The following is a 15,569-nucleotide window of genomic DNA, read 5'->3' on the forward strand; positions in this document are numbered from 1 at the left end:
TGGCCCACTTGTCCCTCCAGGTGACCCTTCTATTGTTCTCCTTCTCCCTCCTGGGCCAAGCCAAGGATCGCCCACATAAGTGTGGTGAATAAAGTTTGTGGAGAAGGAGGCAGAGGCTGAATGGTACATCAAAGAACCAATAAAATCAAAATCCTGACACCTCTTGGCTCCAATCACTTTTTTTAAGTCAAGGTTTTTAATCTAGCTTGAGTGGTCATGCCAGAGATGCACCAGGACTTGCTGTTCTGACATTTAGCCAACTAGTCTGATTAAAATGGAGAGCCTCACCTCTCTGAGTTGGCAGGACGGCTGGTAATCGGCTTAAATAGACACACTCGTTCAAAGCAGCAGTACAGCAGGTAGATGAGCCCCACACTGAATGGTGTGAAGAGGTCAAAGGTCTTACAGATTAAGTGGCCTCCTAGGTTGGAGAGAAAACACCAATAGCAGTCAGCAGCTTCCATTCCAGGCAGTTGGTAAGGTAGTCTCAGGGAGAATGACAAAGTCAGGGACCCAGCACTTGGGTCCATGAAAAGTCACAGGCCATGTAAGAGAAAGACTCAGTTTTAGAGGGGACTGGGGGGATTCTACAGCACTTGTTTCCCTAAATTCTTCATTCAGCAACCTGTCACCTGATATAAACGATTGTTTTTTAACTTCCAAGCCAACCCCTATACGTGCTCTTGTCTAACAAGGCCTCTAGTGGGTGCTGGGTGGGGAGAGAGCAGAGGCAGAGTCACCTGTCCGGACAACGGACAGCGCCATGAGGAACTGGCAGAGCAGCAGCTGTTTGCTGAGGATCTCCTGCAGGTTCTCCTGTCCCTCCACTGAGAAACCCTGAAATGAGAGCACAAGCATCGGGGTAGAAAAGAGGAGTGATGAGGACTGAAAACAGTTCTCTTACCTCACCTTCCCTGAGATTTCTTGAAGTGTTTTCACTGATCACCACCTGACTGATAAAGACATAGTGTGGTGTTTAGATTCTCTGGCGTGGTCACATGGCTCATCATGGTGAAGACAGCACCTGGGATCCGGGCCTGACCACTGAGCCAGTGCTGTCTTCCTGCTCTGTGACTCCTGGGGATCGAACCAAGTCTGCTCCTCCAAGGATATGGTCCAGAAAATTTTAAAACTCATGCGGGAATCCAAGGGAAGAGTATGGAGAACAGAGGCAAAATACGCTAGTCACAGGCCAACTACAAGATAGAAAACTGAATTCCCTGGTGAGTCCAATGAGACCCAGGCAGTATGTCTGGCCTGAAACTCTGCATAGGCTCGCTCAGTCCTGGGCTGACCACTGAACAGGCCCCAGTCTGGTGACAGGAGAAAAGTTAGCATTACTCTGACAGTAATCTCTCTTTCTCTGCTGACCAAGGATTTATTCACAAAACCCCCTTTCCTGTCCCAAGACCATGGAGCCTCTCCCTCCAGCTGGTAGCATCTCTGGCCAGGGTATTTGTTCAAAGAATGTACACTGCTATTCTTGGAGTAGTCTCCCTCCCTGTGAGATCCCAGCAGGGAACAGACAGCCATGTTCACACAGAAGTGAAGGAGGCCAGGGGCTGTGATAGGAAGAGAGAGGAGGAGTTCTTTAATGGGGTACAGAGTTTCAATTTTGCAAATTGAAAAAGTTTTGGAGATGCTTCACAATAGTGTGAATATATTTAAAACTACTGAACTGTAAACTTAAAAATAGTTGCAATGGTAAATTTTATGTTATGTGTTTATCACAAGAATTTAGTAAAAAGGCTGGCCTCCATTAAGCTGGCCCCAGCCTGGTCAGGTCTCCAGAATCAAAAACGTTTAGCAATGTCTTCCAGATTTACAGATGCTTCTTAAAATGCATGCCTGTTAACAGGGGGAAAAAAAACAAAAACAAAAATCACACACAGTCTATGTGGCCTAAGCCAGAAGGACATCCTTGAGTTTGCCGCTCTAGCAGACACACTGCAGGGCTGCCTCCTAAGCACTATCAGAACCCCACAAGCTCAGCTGCAGCAGCCCCTCCCTCGCCTCCACCCAAGCCCATCTCCTGTCCCCTGTTGTGCACAAAGCTTTGGTGAGCAAGCGCATGTTCAGATCCTGTGCTGACACCTAAACATTTCTTCACCTTTCCACAAGGCTACTGCTTGAGAGGCTACCCGAGGGGCTCAAGAGGCTTTTCTCGACTCTGGCCATGTGGCCCTGGAGCAATTGCCATGTTCCCTGACCCTCCTCTACCATAAGTTGTGGCTTGTTCCAGAAAAGACTACCTGCAGCATCAGATTACTAGGTGAGAAAGCTGCAGGGGACTCGCCTCTATGCGTCAAGCAGCTGCCCAAGAAATGGGCAACTTGAATATTCACTTTAACCCAGCCACTGACAGAGCCTCCTGAGGAGCCCCTTAGGCTGCTGCCTTAGGGTATGTGATCAGCCCATCCGGAGGATCAGGAGCAGCCATGTATAGAGGGCCTCTGCCAGGGGCAGCACCCAAGTGACAAATGATGGAAATGTTCTTCCTGGTCAGCTCTGCCTAGCTCATTCTGGTCATGGTCTGCCCTGCTCACCCCGTCTCACAGCCAACCAAGGCCCTTTGAAGAAGTGAGCTGAGAAGGTCTACTTGCTCCAAGCAAAGATGCCCACAACATCACAGCTTTGACAAAGTTACCACTGAAAAGATGTATCAATACAAAAAGAATAAAAACATACATCACACATCCCTACTATCTGAATAATGAGCTACCACCTTCTGGGGCAGCTAAAGGACCAAACAAAAAAAAAACAATTCTCAAGCCTCTAACATGATAAATCTCTAAAGCATCACCCTATGAAAAGCAGGGTACCTACCCCATCGGCCATCAGAAAGTGGACACCCTTGCGATCTGTGTTATCCAGGACAAAATTCCGAAAAGCAGTGATATTCTCCGGGCGGGTGATGTCTCCATCTCCATCAATTCCACCCTCACCTGACAGGACACAAGATTCACATTTAGCTCATATGCCCTGTGCATCCCTGGAGCTGGGACCCAAGCTCTCTGGAGCTGTGAACACAGGTACCAGGTGGACCTCGAGGCCCAGGAATAAACCCCTATGAGAAGCAACTCACTGAAGGACCTGTTACACAAGGCTGCCTGGCAGTGATGGACAGGAGGCAAAAACAGGGCCCTGCTATAATAAAACAGAGTTCAAAGGAGTTGACCAGCCAAGAGTCATCAACTGAAACAGAAGGTCTTCATATTCAAGATCAAAGCTGTGTTTAAAGCACCTACATTTAGGAACCAATATCAATTTCTTAATAAGAACTGTTAACAAAGGACTTAGGATTTGCTGAAAAATCACACAAAAAAAATAGAGTGGAGGGAACTGCTGGGGGGCTGCTGAGCTGTCTGGCATACAGGGCTAGAGATGGGTGTGGGTTTGTATGTGTTAAAATAATCCTGCCAGTTCCCAGCCAGAGATCAGGCAGTTTCATCATCTCCTGTCACAAGAGAAGAAAGGGGGAACTAATATGCCTCTGATGAGAGTCTGCCTAGTGGAGTGTTTAACCTGTATCCCACAGGCCCGGGGTAAAAAGGGACAGTCTACAGGGAACTGAGACCTTCATGACATGGGCTGGGAACCCCAGGCTGAGAGACCTGGGAAAGAAAACATGGCAAGTGGACATTAGCTACTTCTGACCTAAAGTCTCCACAGAGAACTGTCCCTTAAAGCCCCTCGCATCCTCCTCACGTCCCTACCGTAGTAGGGTTCGAAGAGCTCACTGGAGGCCGAGTAGAAGTCTTCCAGCTTAAAGTCATTAGGACCCTTCAGAGTCATTCCAAAGCCCTTTGCATGCCACTTCTTCCTCCACAGCACATACTCTGAGAAGCCACCTGGGCCTGCACAGACGTCAGCAAAGTATAGAAGCTCAGCTTCCCGGTCCTTCACCAGTGGTTTCTGCAGAGGCAAGTGAAAGTCAGGGGAGGAAGGGGAAAAAGATGGCTCAGTGGGGAGCAGGAAAGAGAAGGCAGGGGGAGTAAAATAAGCCTTTCAGCAAGCACAATGCAGAGTTCCTGCCAGGGCCACAACCACCAGGAAACACGTCCTCTGTGAGCATCGCCCTCCAGAGTTGCCCATCCTGACCTCAAAATACCCCTGATGCCTTTTACATCACCAGGCCTCGTTCAGACCCCTAACAAGAACATCTTAATGGGCATCTAAGTGTGCATTTCTTATTTCTCAGCATCTTTTCCTCACCATATCTTGCCTTATAAGAGTCCCACATTACAGACAGGGAAAAAGAGACACCAAGACACGAAGTGACCTGTGCACAGTCTGCAACAAAGCTAAATCAGAATCCCATCAGCCTGACTGTTAGATGCAGGCCTTCCTGTCCAATCAAAATGTGAGGGGCTCTCACATCACCCCCTCCCAGCCACAGGGCCTATCTTTCCAGATCATAGCCTCTGCTTCCCTTCTGCCCTTCCTCTGAGGTTCTCCCTCTTTTTCCCAATTAACTTTTTGGCATGGAATAATTTTAGATTTATAGATAAGCTGCAATGCTAAAGTTTGCATATACCCTTCACCCAGTTTTATTTACATCTTACATTGTCATTTGTCAAAATTAAGAAACCGACACAGGTACACTAGTATTAATAAAGTCCAGAATTGATTCAGATCTCACTAGAGCCCTTGTTCTGTTCCATGACCCCATCCAAGATACCACAGTACACTAAGTCTCCTCCTTTCCCGCACCCCCTTCTTCTCCTGCCTTTGCCCCTCTGCTAGCCAGGGCCTGGGCGGTACACAGCTGAAAGCTGACAAGGCAGAGAGAACAGGAGACAATGGTGTGCAGCTTCCAGGAAGCCATAAGAGCACCCACCCACCTAAGGAATAACTAAATTACAATCATCATTTGTATTTTTATTGGATTATAGTTTTGGCCACTTGAGTGGCTTTAACTCTTAATCTAAAATGTTGGGAGTTCCCTCGTGGTCTAGTGATTAGGATTCTAGGTTTTCACTGCCGTGGCCCAAGTTCAATCCCTGGTCGGGGAACTGAATCCCGCAAGCCGCATGGTGCAGCCAAATAAATAAATAAATAAATAAATAAATAAATAAATAAATAAAACAAAATGTATGCTGCATGCAGACCTAGAGTGTATGTTTACACTTCTCTTCTACGCACCTGGGCCCTAGATGATGAATTCTACTTGTCCTGACCCTCCGCAGCGGAGAGGGGTATCATCTGCACTGGTGACAAGAGACTGAGTTCTAGAGGGGGTGAATGCAGGGGACCCTGATGAACATCCAACAGAAAGGGGCTAAGGCAGCTCAGCCTTCTCTCTCTACCAGTTTGGCACGGCTGGGTGCTTGTCCAGAGCTCTGTAACTGCTACGTAAAGATCAGAAAGCTTCAGGGAAAACAGTTATAAGAAAGAAATGGAAATACTAACGCTCACAATCCTGTCACTTTCTAGGTGACAAGGGCCTTGCCTCTGATGATGGTTATCTACCTTATCAAAACAGTGAAAAAGACTCGGGAGAAAGTGACTTTAGCTAAAAATAAACTTCATCATCCTGTGACAAGCCCATTCAGCATGCTGGGGTATATCAGCTCTTTCTCCCCTTCCCTTGCAACTCCACCCTAGCATTCTTTGTTCTTGAGCCATCAATTATTCATATTTTTGGATTATATTCATTTGAATACAAAAAAAGACCTAATGGCATTTGCCAAGAATATTATGCAACACTTCCCAGGCTGCAAAGTGGTAGTGAAGCAGGAGTCACAAGTTTAAGGCCTACACACGCTGGCAAGAGTGAAAACGTTGTTCCTCACCACTGGCCATGTCCTAACCCCAGGCTCCAGCCTCTCCAGGTGAACAGCAGGCCCAAAGGAAGACTGGGAGAAGGAAGGGGACTGAATCAATGAAAGCATCTCACCTCCAAAAAGAGAGCATGAATACGACCTGTTCTGTGATTTCAAGACGTGCTGCCCTCACAGGCCGTGACTAGAGGTTGTTTCACAGAAAGACAGCTGGGATTCTCACCTCTGCCACTGACTGGCTGTGCAATCAAAGACAAGCCCACAATTTATGTCTTTATGCTCGAGCTTCCTCAACTGTAAACTGGGACTAATGTAGGTTATTTCTTAAGGCTGTTGTAGGATTAAAGTACCATTTGCCAAAGACCTTTAGAAACTGTACAATACTAAACAAACGTAGGATGACATTATATTCAACTAGACCAAATTTCTTAGGGTCAAAATTCTTGTCCCTTCCATCCTTTCATCTTTGCAATGCCTAGCACAGTGCTCCCCACACAGCGGGCACTTTGTAAGTGCTAATTTCGTCTAAGATAGCACTGAAACTTAAATATCTACATTCAGTTTTTGTCTCCTGTTACGCTTCACAGTAATGTTTTCTTACCTTAACAATAACCCCAGGCACACAAGTCCCTCACGTAATGTTCTGGTTTATAATATGCTTCCATATACCCAAAGAATCTAAATTCCCTTCTTTCCCTTGTCCCTTCCAATTCTTATTTATGATTTCTTTATTTCCCTACCCTAGCCTCTTTTCTTCTTTTACCACAACCTGCAAAAGCAGAAACACACTGAAAAACCTCAGACCCTCCCTCCAGCTTCCCACCTCCAACCTCCTCACATTTTTCCAAGCTTCAAGTTCTCCACACTCTTATTCTATAATCTGCCTGATTCAAGAGCCAATGAGACCCTAGCAAACCTGGGCATGTGCCTGGGGATTCTGCCACTCCCACCTCTGCTGGGGCTGCTCTAGAGTGTCTCGCCTGAAAAACACACCAAGCCTGCTGGGCTTGGCTGTCACTCTGGTCCTCGGGGGAAAACAGAGGTGAAAACAGAGAAGAAAACACTAGGAGCTGAAGAGAAATCACTTTTTACAGTGGAGTACAGAAGAACATCTCTGAAAGGGCAATTCTCCATGGCCACTATCAATCAATTCAAGAAGCTGCCTGAAGCATCACAAACACGGCTGCCTTTTCCTATGTAACTAACATCTCCACCCTTGACCTGAATGGCACAAACCTGATGCCTACTTCATTTTCCTGACAGCAAAAGACAATAACCAGATACCAGCTGCTGGAGGCATTTACATTCAAAAGCCCAAAATAATGCTGTGACTTCCCATCAGCTTGACAGAGTTCCTCTGCCAGGCAGGGGTTTAAAGGAAATCATCTGGAGCTCAGAAAATTAAATCAACATTATACCAACCTAATTTTCTCAAGATACTATTTCAAGAGCCCTTTTGAGCAGCTTGCTGATACTGTAAAATGGGGAGGGACACCTGGGAGAGAGAAATAACTAAAGGTTGGAGATGTCCACCTGCCAGTTAGGAAGCTGAAGGTAGAAGCAGTTAGGTAGAAGCTGAAACATTAAAGAACTTGGAAAACAAGTTTCTTTACACAGTGGATAATCAGGGTCCCAGTAGAAGGAGGGTCAATGAAGCAGAAACAGATTTGCGAACAGCTGGCTCCTAGCCCCTTCACTGTCGGAGAGAACTAACTTTCTAGGACTGAAAAGGAACCCTTTGAAACCCTGAAGGGAATGCTGGAATGAAATTTCCTTTCTTCTTTCTCTATCATTATAGAGGGTCTGTGTTCAGAAAAACGAGCTATAACAAAGTAGAAAATCATTTTGCTCTACCACTTCTTGAGAAGGGCCAAAGACTGGTAATTATGATCCCACACAAGGCTTGCTCAGAAAGGCAGAAAGGGAAAGTGGCCACATTTGAAATCACAGATTTTAGAGCTGGAATAATTCTTATAAGTCTTTTGGTCCTATCCCGGCCCTCTGGCAGGTTAGTAGGGCTAATTTCAGAGACGAAGCAGCTGAGACTCAAAGAAGGTATGAACCTAAGTGATACCACCTGCGACTAAGCGCTGCACTCCCTGTCCCCCTCAACCCTCACTCAAAACAGCCTGTATCTTCAGACACCTACTGATTTTAAACAGGCCAGTGAAATAATGCAGATGCCCACATTTCATTCAACACTCGCACATTTCCCAGAACACAGCCTTCTCACAGCAGAAACAGCAACCAAATCAGATGATGCAACAAGTTTCAATTTGGAACACAAGCTCACTGTAAGGACTGTATACAGGCACCCCTCAGTATCTGCAGGGGACTGGTTTCAGGACCCCCTTTAGAGACCAAAATCTATACATGCTCAAGTCCTTTATACAAAATGGCATTGTATAGTCGGCCCTCTGTACCCGCGGATGCAGAGCCTACAGACACATAAGGCTGACTGTACTCAGACTCTACCTCATCCACGGTAGGAAGGCAGGCGAAAGCTCCCTGGTGGCAACTGGCCTCCACACATCAATGAGCAAAGAAAGGCTTTACAGACCCAACCCTGTACCCTTATCAGCTCTCAAGTCCACCAGAATGTCCAGAAACTAAGCACCATGGGGAAAGGGATCATATCTATCTCCTTCAAAATTATATTCCTGGTGCCTGGTACTGTGCCTGACACAAAGCAGGGGCTTGGATAAATACATGTTTAAAATGCAGAAGGGAGGCCTACGCTCTAACTCATGGCCTTACCTCCCTGCTCTCTAGGCCTGTAGATGCACAGCTACAGACTTTGTCAGGAACACCCCTTCTTCACTCCTGCAAGCCCTGCCACCTCCACTTGGAGTGAGGAGCAGGATCTGCAGAGCTGGAGGCTGGGACTCAGGGCCTGAAGCCCTAGAAACAATTGCTTACTGGAGCACTCCTGGGACCAGAGAAAGCACGGTGGAACCCTACCTGAAGAGCTCAAAGCAAAATATATCTCTATCACAAAATACATCTTTATCACCTAGCAAGAATACTCTTCTAGCATTGTACAAATGGCAATTTCTGAGCCACTGAAGCTTAAGCCCATTTAGCACTACGAATGCAGAAGCAAAATCTTGTTCTCACCCCATAAGAGTCCCTCGGATTTGTAAACATGCGATCAAACACAAAATCCATGTTAGCCATCTTCATTGCCGCCCTGCAACAAAGCAAGACAGAAAAGTGCGCCTCACTACCAGACGTATGGAGAGCTGAGGCTCAAATGAAAAGGTAAACAGTGCACATCAGGGGAGGGGAGAAGGAAATGGCAGCAAACCTGTTTAGGAAGAAGACTCCTCGGATCATCTCGTAGGGATTGGCCCGGGTCCGAGCTCGCCGCATCTCCTCCCCATCCAGGACATCAAACACACTCTGCCCAGAGAGAATCAGAACCTCAAGGTGAGCATCACTCTCTGGGATGGAACAGGTGTCTTACAAGCTTCAGGAGCCTGATTCACAGCCCTCTGAAGAGCTAGGCTCCTGCTACATCCCAGCTCTGAAATGACCAGATTTGTGACCCTAGACAAGTTGCTCAATCACTCTGACCCTTTACTACCTCACTTGTAAAATGGTACAAAATAAAAGGGAAGTAAGCATGTGCCTGGCACATGGTAACTGGTTAATAAATGGCACGGAGTCACCTCCCGGCACTGCTAATCCTCATAGCAAATCTGCTTCTCCATTCCAGCAGCAACCTCCCAAGGGACCAGAGCTCTGATATGAAGGGTACCCAGAGAGAGGGCAGACAAACCAAGACCAGAGTTTTCTGAGGGTACCTACTACACAGTAGGGAACCATTCTCCTTTCCCTAATTTTCTCTCTGAAAAAAGAAAGCCTCACTTTACCTGAGTTCCAGTCACCTTAAAGATATTTCCAACACTCTGCCTGCCAGAAAAATAAGCTCTGTGAAGCTGGTCCGAGGTCTTGCTTCTTCTCCAACTCATTTCCCCCTCAGAGTTCCCTTGGCTATTTCTGCCCCAGGCAATGCATCTCCTGACCTAAAGTCAGGCTAAAAGACATCAAGGGGAAGGTAATACCAACTATTTCTTTTAATTTTTATAACAACATTGGGAGTATTTTCTCCCCAGTTTACAGATGAGGAAACTGAAACTCAGAGACGTTAAAGCAAGTGGCCCAAGGTCACACAGGAAAAAAAAAAAAAAGAAAAGCTGCAAAACTAGGATTTGAATTCAGCTCTATCTGATGCTAAAGAATGATTCTAAACCTTTCACTTATGCCAGTCCCCCTTCAGGATTACAATGAACCGACCCACTGAAATTAAGTCGTTCCTTTCCTGGCTACTGACCACAGGGACAGCACAGAACTACAGGGCAGGAGAGCCGCCAGGAAAAAGGACACTTCACAGAAATGTACCAAGCTACATGTCTGATCCCCAGGAAAAATCTTAGCTAAACTTCAGCCTCCCCACAACTGACTCAAAAGAATAAGAAAAGCCCAGCACAACCCCTCACAGAAAATCTTCAACTCCAGACTCTAGCCACGAGGCCTTACCTTACATTGCAACACACTGTGAAGCAGCTCTTCCCCACAAAACTCTGTTTCATCTTCAATAATCATCTTTCTCTACAGGGAGAAAAAATCAATAATGACCACATGCGACTGCCTTTGGGGGGATGAATGGAGAAACTAGGGTTCTGAGTGAATAGAGCAAAAGGGGGCTTGCGTCCCTGCCAAAGAACATCAATCCCTGAGGGACAGGAAAGAGAAAATCCTAAATCCCTCTGGCTCTACTCCAGGTGGCCGTGAGACGAAGCAGCCCCCTGGGTGCTCTAACTAGAGCACCACATGGATACAAGACTCATGAGGGCCGAGGCTAAGAAAAGCAAACAGGGAGGAGACATCCAAGCTGTCTGTCCCTAGAGCGTGGAGGCAGAAGGATGGGGAATGCCCCAAATGACAGAAGCCTGTCCTTCAACCAGGAAGCCTCTTGCTCTGTGATGAGTATAAAGGCAGGACACCAGGCACTAACCTGGTAGTGTCACAGAAAACAAGGGTGAGGGAGCCTTGCAAGGATGTCAGGTCCAACATTATGTCTGAGTGAGGCTACCTCTAAATCAGTGATGCTCAAACTTGGTGTTCTCAGATTTACACTCTTCAAGATCACTGAGGACCCCAAAGAGCTTTTGTTTATGTGGCAGATACACACACACACACACACACACACACACACACCTGAACATTATTAGAAGTTAAAACTGAGAAAATGTTTAAATAACTACTAATTCAGTTTAAAAAATGTTACATTAGCATAAATAACATTTTAATGAAAAAAAAAACCTATTATTTCCAAAAAAAAATTTTATTGAGAAGAGTGGCACTGTTTTGCATTTTGCAAATCTCTCAATATGTGGCTTAATACACAACAGCTAGATTCTCCTGTTCACATCTGCATTCAATTGGTCATGATATCACATGTCATGGCCACTGGAAAAGTCCACTGGACACTTGTGAGAGAATGAGAATGAAAAAGGCAAGTTAACTTCTCAGTATCATTATGAAAATAACTTTGACCTTGCAGACCCCGTGAAAGGGTCATGGAGATCCCTGGAGATCCTTATACCAGACCATGTTCTCCAGACCATGCTGACTTGGTATAGCTATCTACTTTATTCTTACAATTTTCCAGAAGGAGATTAAACAAATTCCCTCTGTAATAACTCCCTCATTACTTTCTGAGGACAAGGATAGTGTCTTTTAATCTACCTGGAATAGGGCCCAGCAGTGACCAGAATATACACAGATGTATAATAAGCTACTCTAAAAAGCATCCAAGAGGAAGACAGAAGTTATGCATTTTGCACAGCCTTGCAAGTTAAAGGAGGAAAAACTCTGCCTGGCAAATCTCCCAGGGACGTATCCGTAAAGCCCTTGACACAGCCTCTTGATGCAGCTTTATTCCTGCCAGAATGCTCAGATTCACATTTTTCTTAAACTGTGAGTATATACTCACAGCTGTGCACACTTGACCTGAGGAGGAGAAGAGTCCAGAGATAAGTGCCGAGAATTCAGGGTACATTTTCCTGAAATCCTACCTTTCCCACAACCATCCAATCGCTCATTTCCTGAGTGTCAGGAATTTCAGTGGTACATTCTGGGAACCATGACACCTGCTCACAGGCACTGGGCTACAAACAAAAGAGAGGCAAGTAAGTCAAGTAAGACCGACCCTCAGGGCTATGCCCCAACTCACCAGGGCTCCTGCAAAACAATCAAGAGGGACTCAGAGTGACAAGGGTCCAGGAAGCTGAGGCCAACAGCAGTGTCAGACATGAGAACTGAGTCGGAATTCTAAAGTTTCACTTCTGAAAGCCAGGTCCAATTCTGGTTTGAATTTGAAGAAACTTCTCCAACTTTCAAAGTTTCTCTCATTTGTTCCAATATTATTTGATGAATACCTACTGTGGGCTAAGAGTTCAGAATGCAGAGTTAAAAAGACATGGTCCTTGGGACTTCCCTGGTGGTCCAGTGGTTAGGACTCCATGCTTCCACTGTAGGGGGCACAGGTTTGATCCCTGGTCAAGAAACTAAGATCCCGCACGCCGGGCAGCGTGGCCAAAAAAAAAAAAAAAAAAAGACATGGTCCTTAACTCAAGATGCAAATAATCAGAGCAGTGGGGACACAGAGAAGTACACATAGGAAATAAGTCTATGATAAAGTAATTACATCAGGAAGACTCAGGGCAATGAGTCTCACCTCCTGATGCCTTTCACTCCAAGACAGAGCAGAAAGTGGCATCTATAATCTGCTTCCTCTTAAGTTTTTTAATTACTTTCCTTATCAAGCTAAAACAGTGGTTTTCATCCTGGCTATCCATTAGGATCATCTGCAGACCTTTTAAAAAGTACTGATGCCTGGGCCCCACCCTCAGAGTATATGATTCTGTTGGTCTGAGGAAGGGACTGGGTATGTTTTTAGAAGTCTCCAGATGATTCTACTGTGCAGCCAGAACTAAGTTCACTGGGCTAGAGAGACATGGATTATAAAACCTAAACAGGTGGCTAACCTGCACTGGCAGCTCCACACATTCCCTCCAAGCAAGTGTGGAGAAGAGATTCACCATTGCAAACTGAAGCAATGAGATTAAAGGTAATATTACATGCTCTGAAAGGCATAAAATGGTATCACAATGCAAGGTCTTGAGGGCAAGCCAACCACCACTAACAGAGAAAAAGTTTAAAAGAAAAATTACTGAAAACTGTCAATGAATCTGGCAGTGAATCATGGCTTCTCCTCCTGGTCAAATCCATCCCCTTTAACTACAGATAGTTATGAATTATAACCTCTAAAAAGAAGCTCATATACACCTTTGGATGCCCCTTTGGAGAGGAAAAGCAGACTCAAACTTCTCGTGGAAGTCTGAATATTAAGGCTACCTACAAAGTGGACTTTGAAGCTTCACACCTTGCACTCCATATTCCTGGGCTGCAGTGGCCACTGAGCACTCTCTGTGTGGTGATTCCATGAACTGAACATTCACCTCAGGCCGCCCAGATTCATCTATCTTAAAGAAGTGGCCACCCAGAAATAGAGACACAGATGTAGAGAACAAACATATGGACACCAAACGCGGAAAGTGTGGAAGGAGCGGGGATGAATTGGGAGACTGGGATTGCCATATATACATTACTAATAAGAAAAAAAATCAAATTGCACACTTTAAACATATGCAGTCTATTGTATGTCAATTATATCTCAATAAAAGTTCTAAAAAACAAAAAAAGAAGTAGCCATCAACTAACAGTTGAGCCAAACTCTTAACCAAAAGATAGGGTATCTTTTTTAAGAGAAACAGTGAATTATGGTAAATGATAATTAGGACAGCCTGGCCTCAAAAAAATTTTTTATGGAATTCCCTGGTGGTGCAGTGGTTAGTACTTGGTGCTTTCACTGCTGTGGCCCAGGTTCAATCCCTGGTTGGGGAACTAAGATCCCGCAAGCTGTGCAAGGCAGCAAAAAAAAAAAAATTTTCCCAATAGCCTGTCTCCATTAAAAGCAGAGATTTTATGAGTAAATTTCAAATTCCAAGTTTAGCTAAGTACTAATTCTGCCCCACTGAGAAGACAGGGACTCTTCCCATGTCTTCACACAAATGAGGACATGGAAAGCACCATGTATTTCTGAGGTCAAAACCTACACCTAGTTCCAGTTACAAACATTTGCCCTATTGTGCAGTCTCGCCTTCTCATAACTACAAGGTAACACAGCAGGACCACCCCCAGAATCCATTAACTCCTAGCTTGTCAGCATCTTACTCTGACACCTTATTAGGCTTTTATCATGCACAGGTTCACAGGACTTCTTTCCTGAACTGGAACATCAGGAAGACAAAATATCAATTTTCCAGAGTTCAGACCCACATCTGAAGCTCCACTGCAGCAACTATGTGGAAGGCTAGACATCTGTGTTCTATTTTCTCTAGTTTCAACTCCATAATGGTAAATACTTTACCATTATTTTTAGGTGCTTTTATCTATCTATCTATCTATCTATCTATCTATCTATCTATCTATCTATCTATCTTATTTTCTTGGCTGCATTGGGTCTTCGTTGCTGCATGTGGGTTTCACTTCAGTTGCAGAGAGCGGGGGCTACTCTTCAATGCTGTGCACAGACTTCTCATTGCAGTGGCTTCTCTTGTTGCAGAGCACGGGCTCTGGGCGCGCGGGCTTCAGTGGTTGTAGCACACGGGCTCAGTAGCTGTGGCACACGGGCTTAGTTGCTCCGCGGCATGTGGGATCTCCCCAGACCAGGGATGGAACCCATGTCCCCTGCACTGGCACTGCACCACCAGGGAAGTCCCTAGGTGCTTTTATTATACTACTTTAAATCCTCAGTGGAATAAGGCAGGGCATAAATAAATGAACAAAAATAAAATCTCAACATAATCTGTGCCATGAAAAGGGACAGAGTCTCTTTTGGTATTCAGGGTTAAAACAAACTCGTACTCAAGGAGGTAAGCAGACTAAATCCACAACAGAAAAGCTATATGGCATAAACAAATACCTCCTTAATACCATGATGTCATAAACCTGTGAAGGTGCAAGGACCTTGGAGGACACCTGATCCAGTCACTCATACAATGGGAGAGTGGGTCCTCATCTGGCCCCACTTGAATCCTTTCAGCAAAGGGAGCTCACGACCTCATTAGTCACCTTCGTCACTGGTGGAAAGCTGTCTCTATTAAAATTCTTTGTGGAGATACACTCTGCCTTCCTGCATCGTATACCCACTAGTCTTAGACAGTCCTACATGAAGCAACAGGAAACAAATCCACAACCCACCATATCTTCTCCCGGCTCCTGTTTTCCACCTTGAACACCCCCAGTATCTTCCACATAAGAAACCTGCTCCAATCCCCGTTAACCACCCCGATCATACTGACTCTGGAGACTTCTAGTTCATTAACATGGCTTCTTAAAGCCATAAGTGGCTTTCCTGTCTCCTCCTCTCCACACCAGTTACCTCTGGCTCAGCTCGCCAGTCCACATTCAGCTCTTCGTCAAAGCCTCGCAGCGTCAGACCCAAGCCTCGTCGACCTTTCTGATTAGAGGCCTCAACGATGTCCTTCCGACCCTGACTGTATTTACCCAATCCTTCACCTTCCTTGAAGCCCATCTTGGCCTGAAAAAAGAGAAGTAATGGTGCATTTATATAAATAAACAGACATTTATTTAGCCCTTATCATGTGTCAGACATTGTGTTAAACCCTGAGAAACACAAACGAGTAAGGCCTA

The 15,569-nt window shown here is 45.5% G+C and overlaps 1 protein-coding gene across 3 annotated transcripts in view; it reads right to left on the reverse strand.

The window, feature by feature from the left end:
• CMTR1 (cap methyltransferase 1) overlaps nucleotides 1-15,569 on the reverse strand; it is a 55,218-nt gene that overhangs the window by 27,451 nt on the left and 12,198 nt on the right. For all 3 annotated transcript variants that reach the window (XR_009047977.1, XM_057698906.1, XM_057698905.1), the window contains exons 4-12: nucleotides 15,298-15,456; nucleotides 11,867-11,959; nucleotides 10,326-10,397; nucleotides 9,091-9,185; nucleotides 8,901-8,973; nucleotides 3,717-3,915; nucleotides 2,827-2,945; nucleotides 741-837; nucleotides 289-421 (exon numbers count right to left, since the gene is read on the reverse strand). Coding sequence is in view for 2 of the 3 variants with exons in the window: in XM_057698906.1 (XP_057554889.1) it covers nucleotides 289-421; nucleotides 741-837; nucleotides 2,827-2,945; nucleotides 3,717-3,915; nucleotides 8,901-8,973; nucleotides 9,091-9,185; nucleotides 10,326-10,397; nucleotides 11,867-11,959; nucleotides 15,298-15,456 (1,040 nt within the window). In the remaining variant the exon portion in view is untranslated. The remainder of the gene's footprint in view (nucleotides 1-288; nucleotides 422-740; nucleotides 838-2,826; nucleotides 2,946-3,716; nucleotides 3,916-8,900; nucleotides 8,974-9,090; nucleotides 9,186-10,325; nucleotides 10,398-11,866; nucleotides 11,960-15,297; nucleotides 15,457-15,569) is intronic.

Source organism: Hippopotamus amphibius, chromosome 11 (genome assembly GCF_030028045.1).
Source record: "Hippopotamus amphibius kiboko isolate mHipAmp2 chromosome 11, mHipAmp2.hap2, whole genome shotgun sequence".
Lineage (NCBI taxonomy): Eukaryota > Metazoa > Chordata > Mammalia > Artiodactyla > Hippopotamidae > Hippopotamus > Hippopotamus amphibius.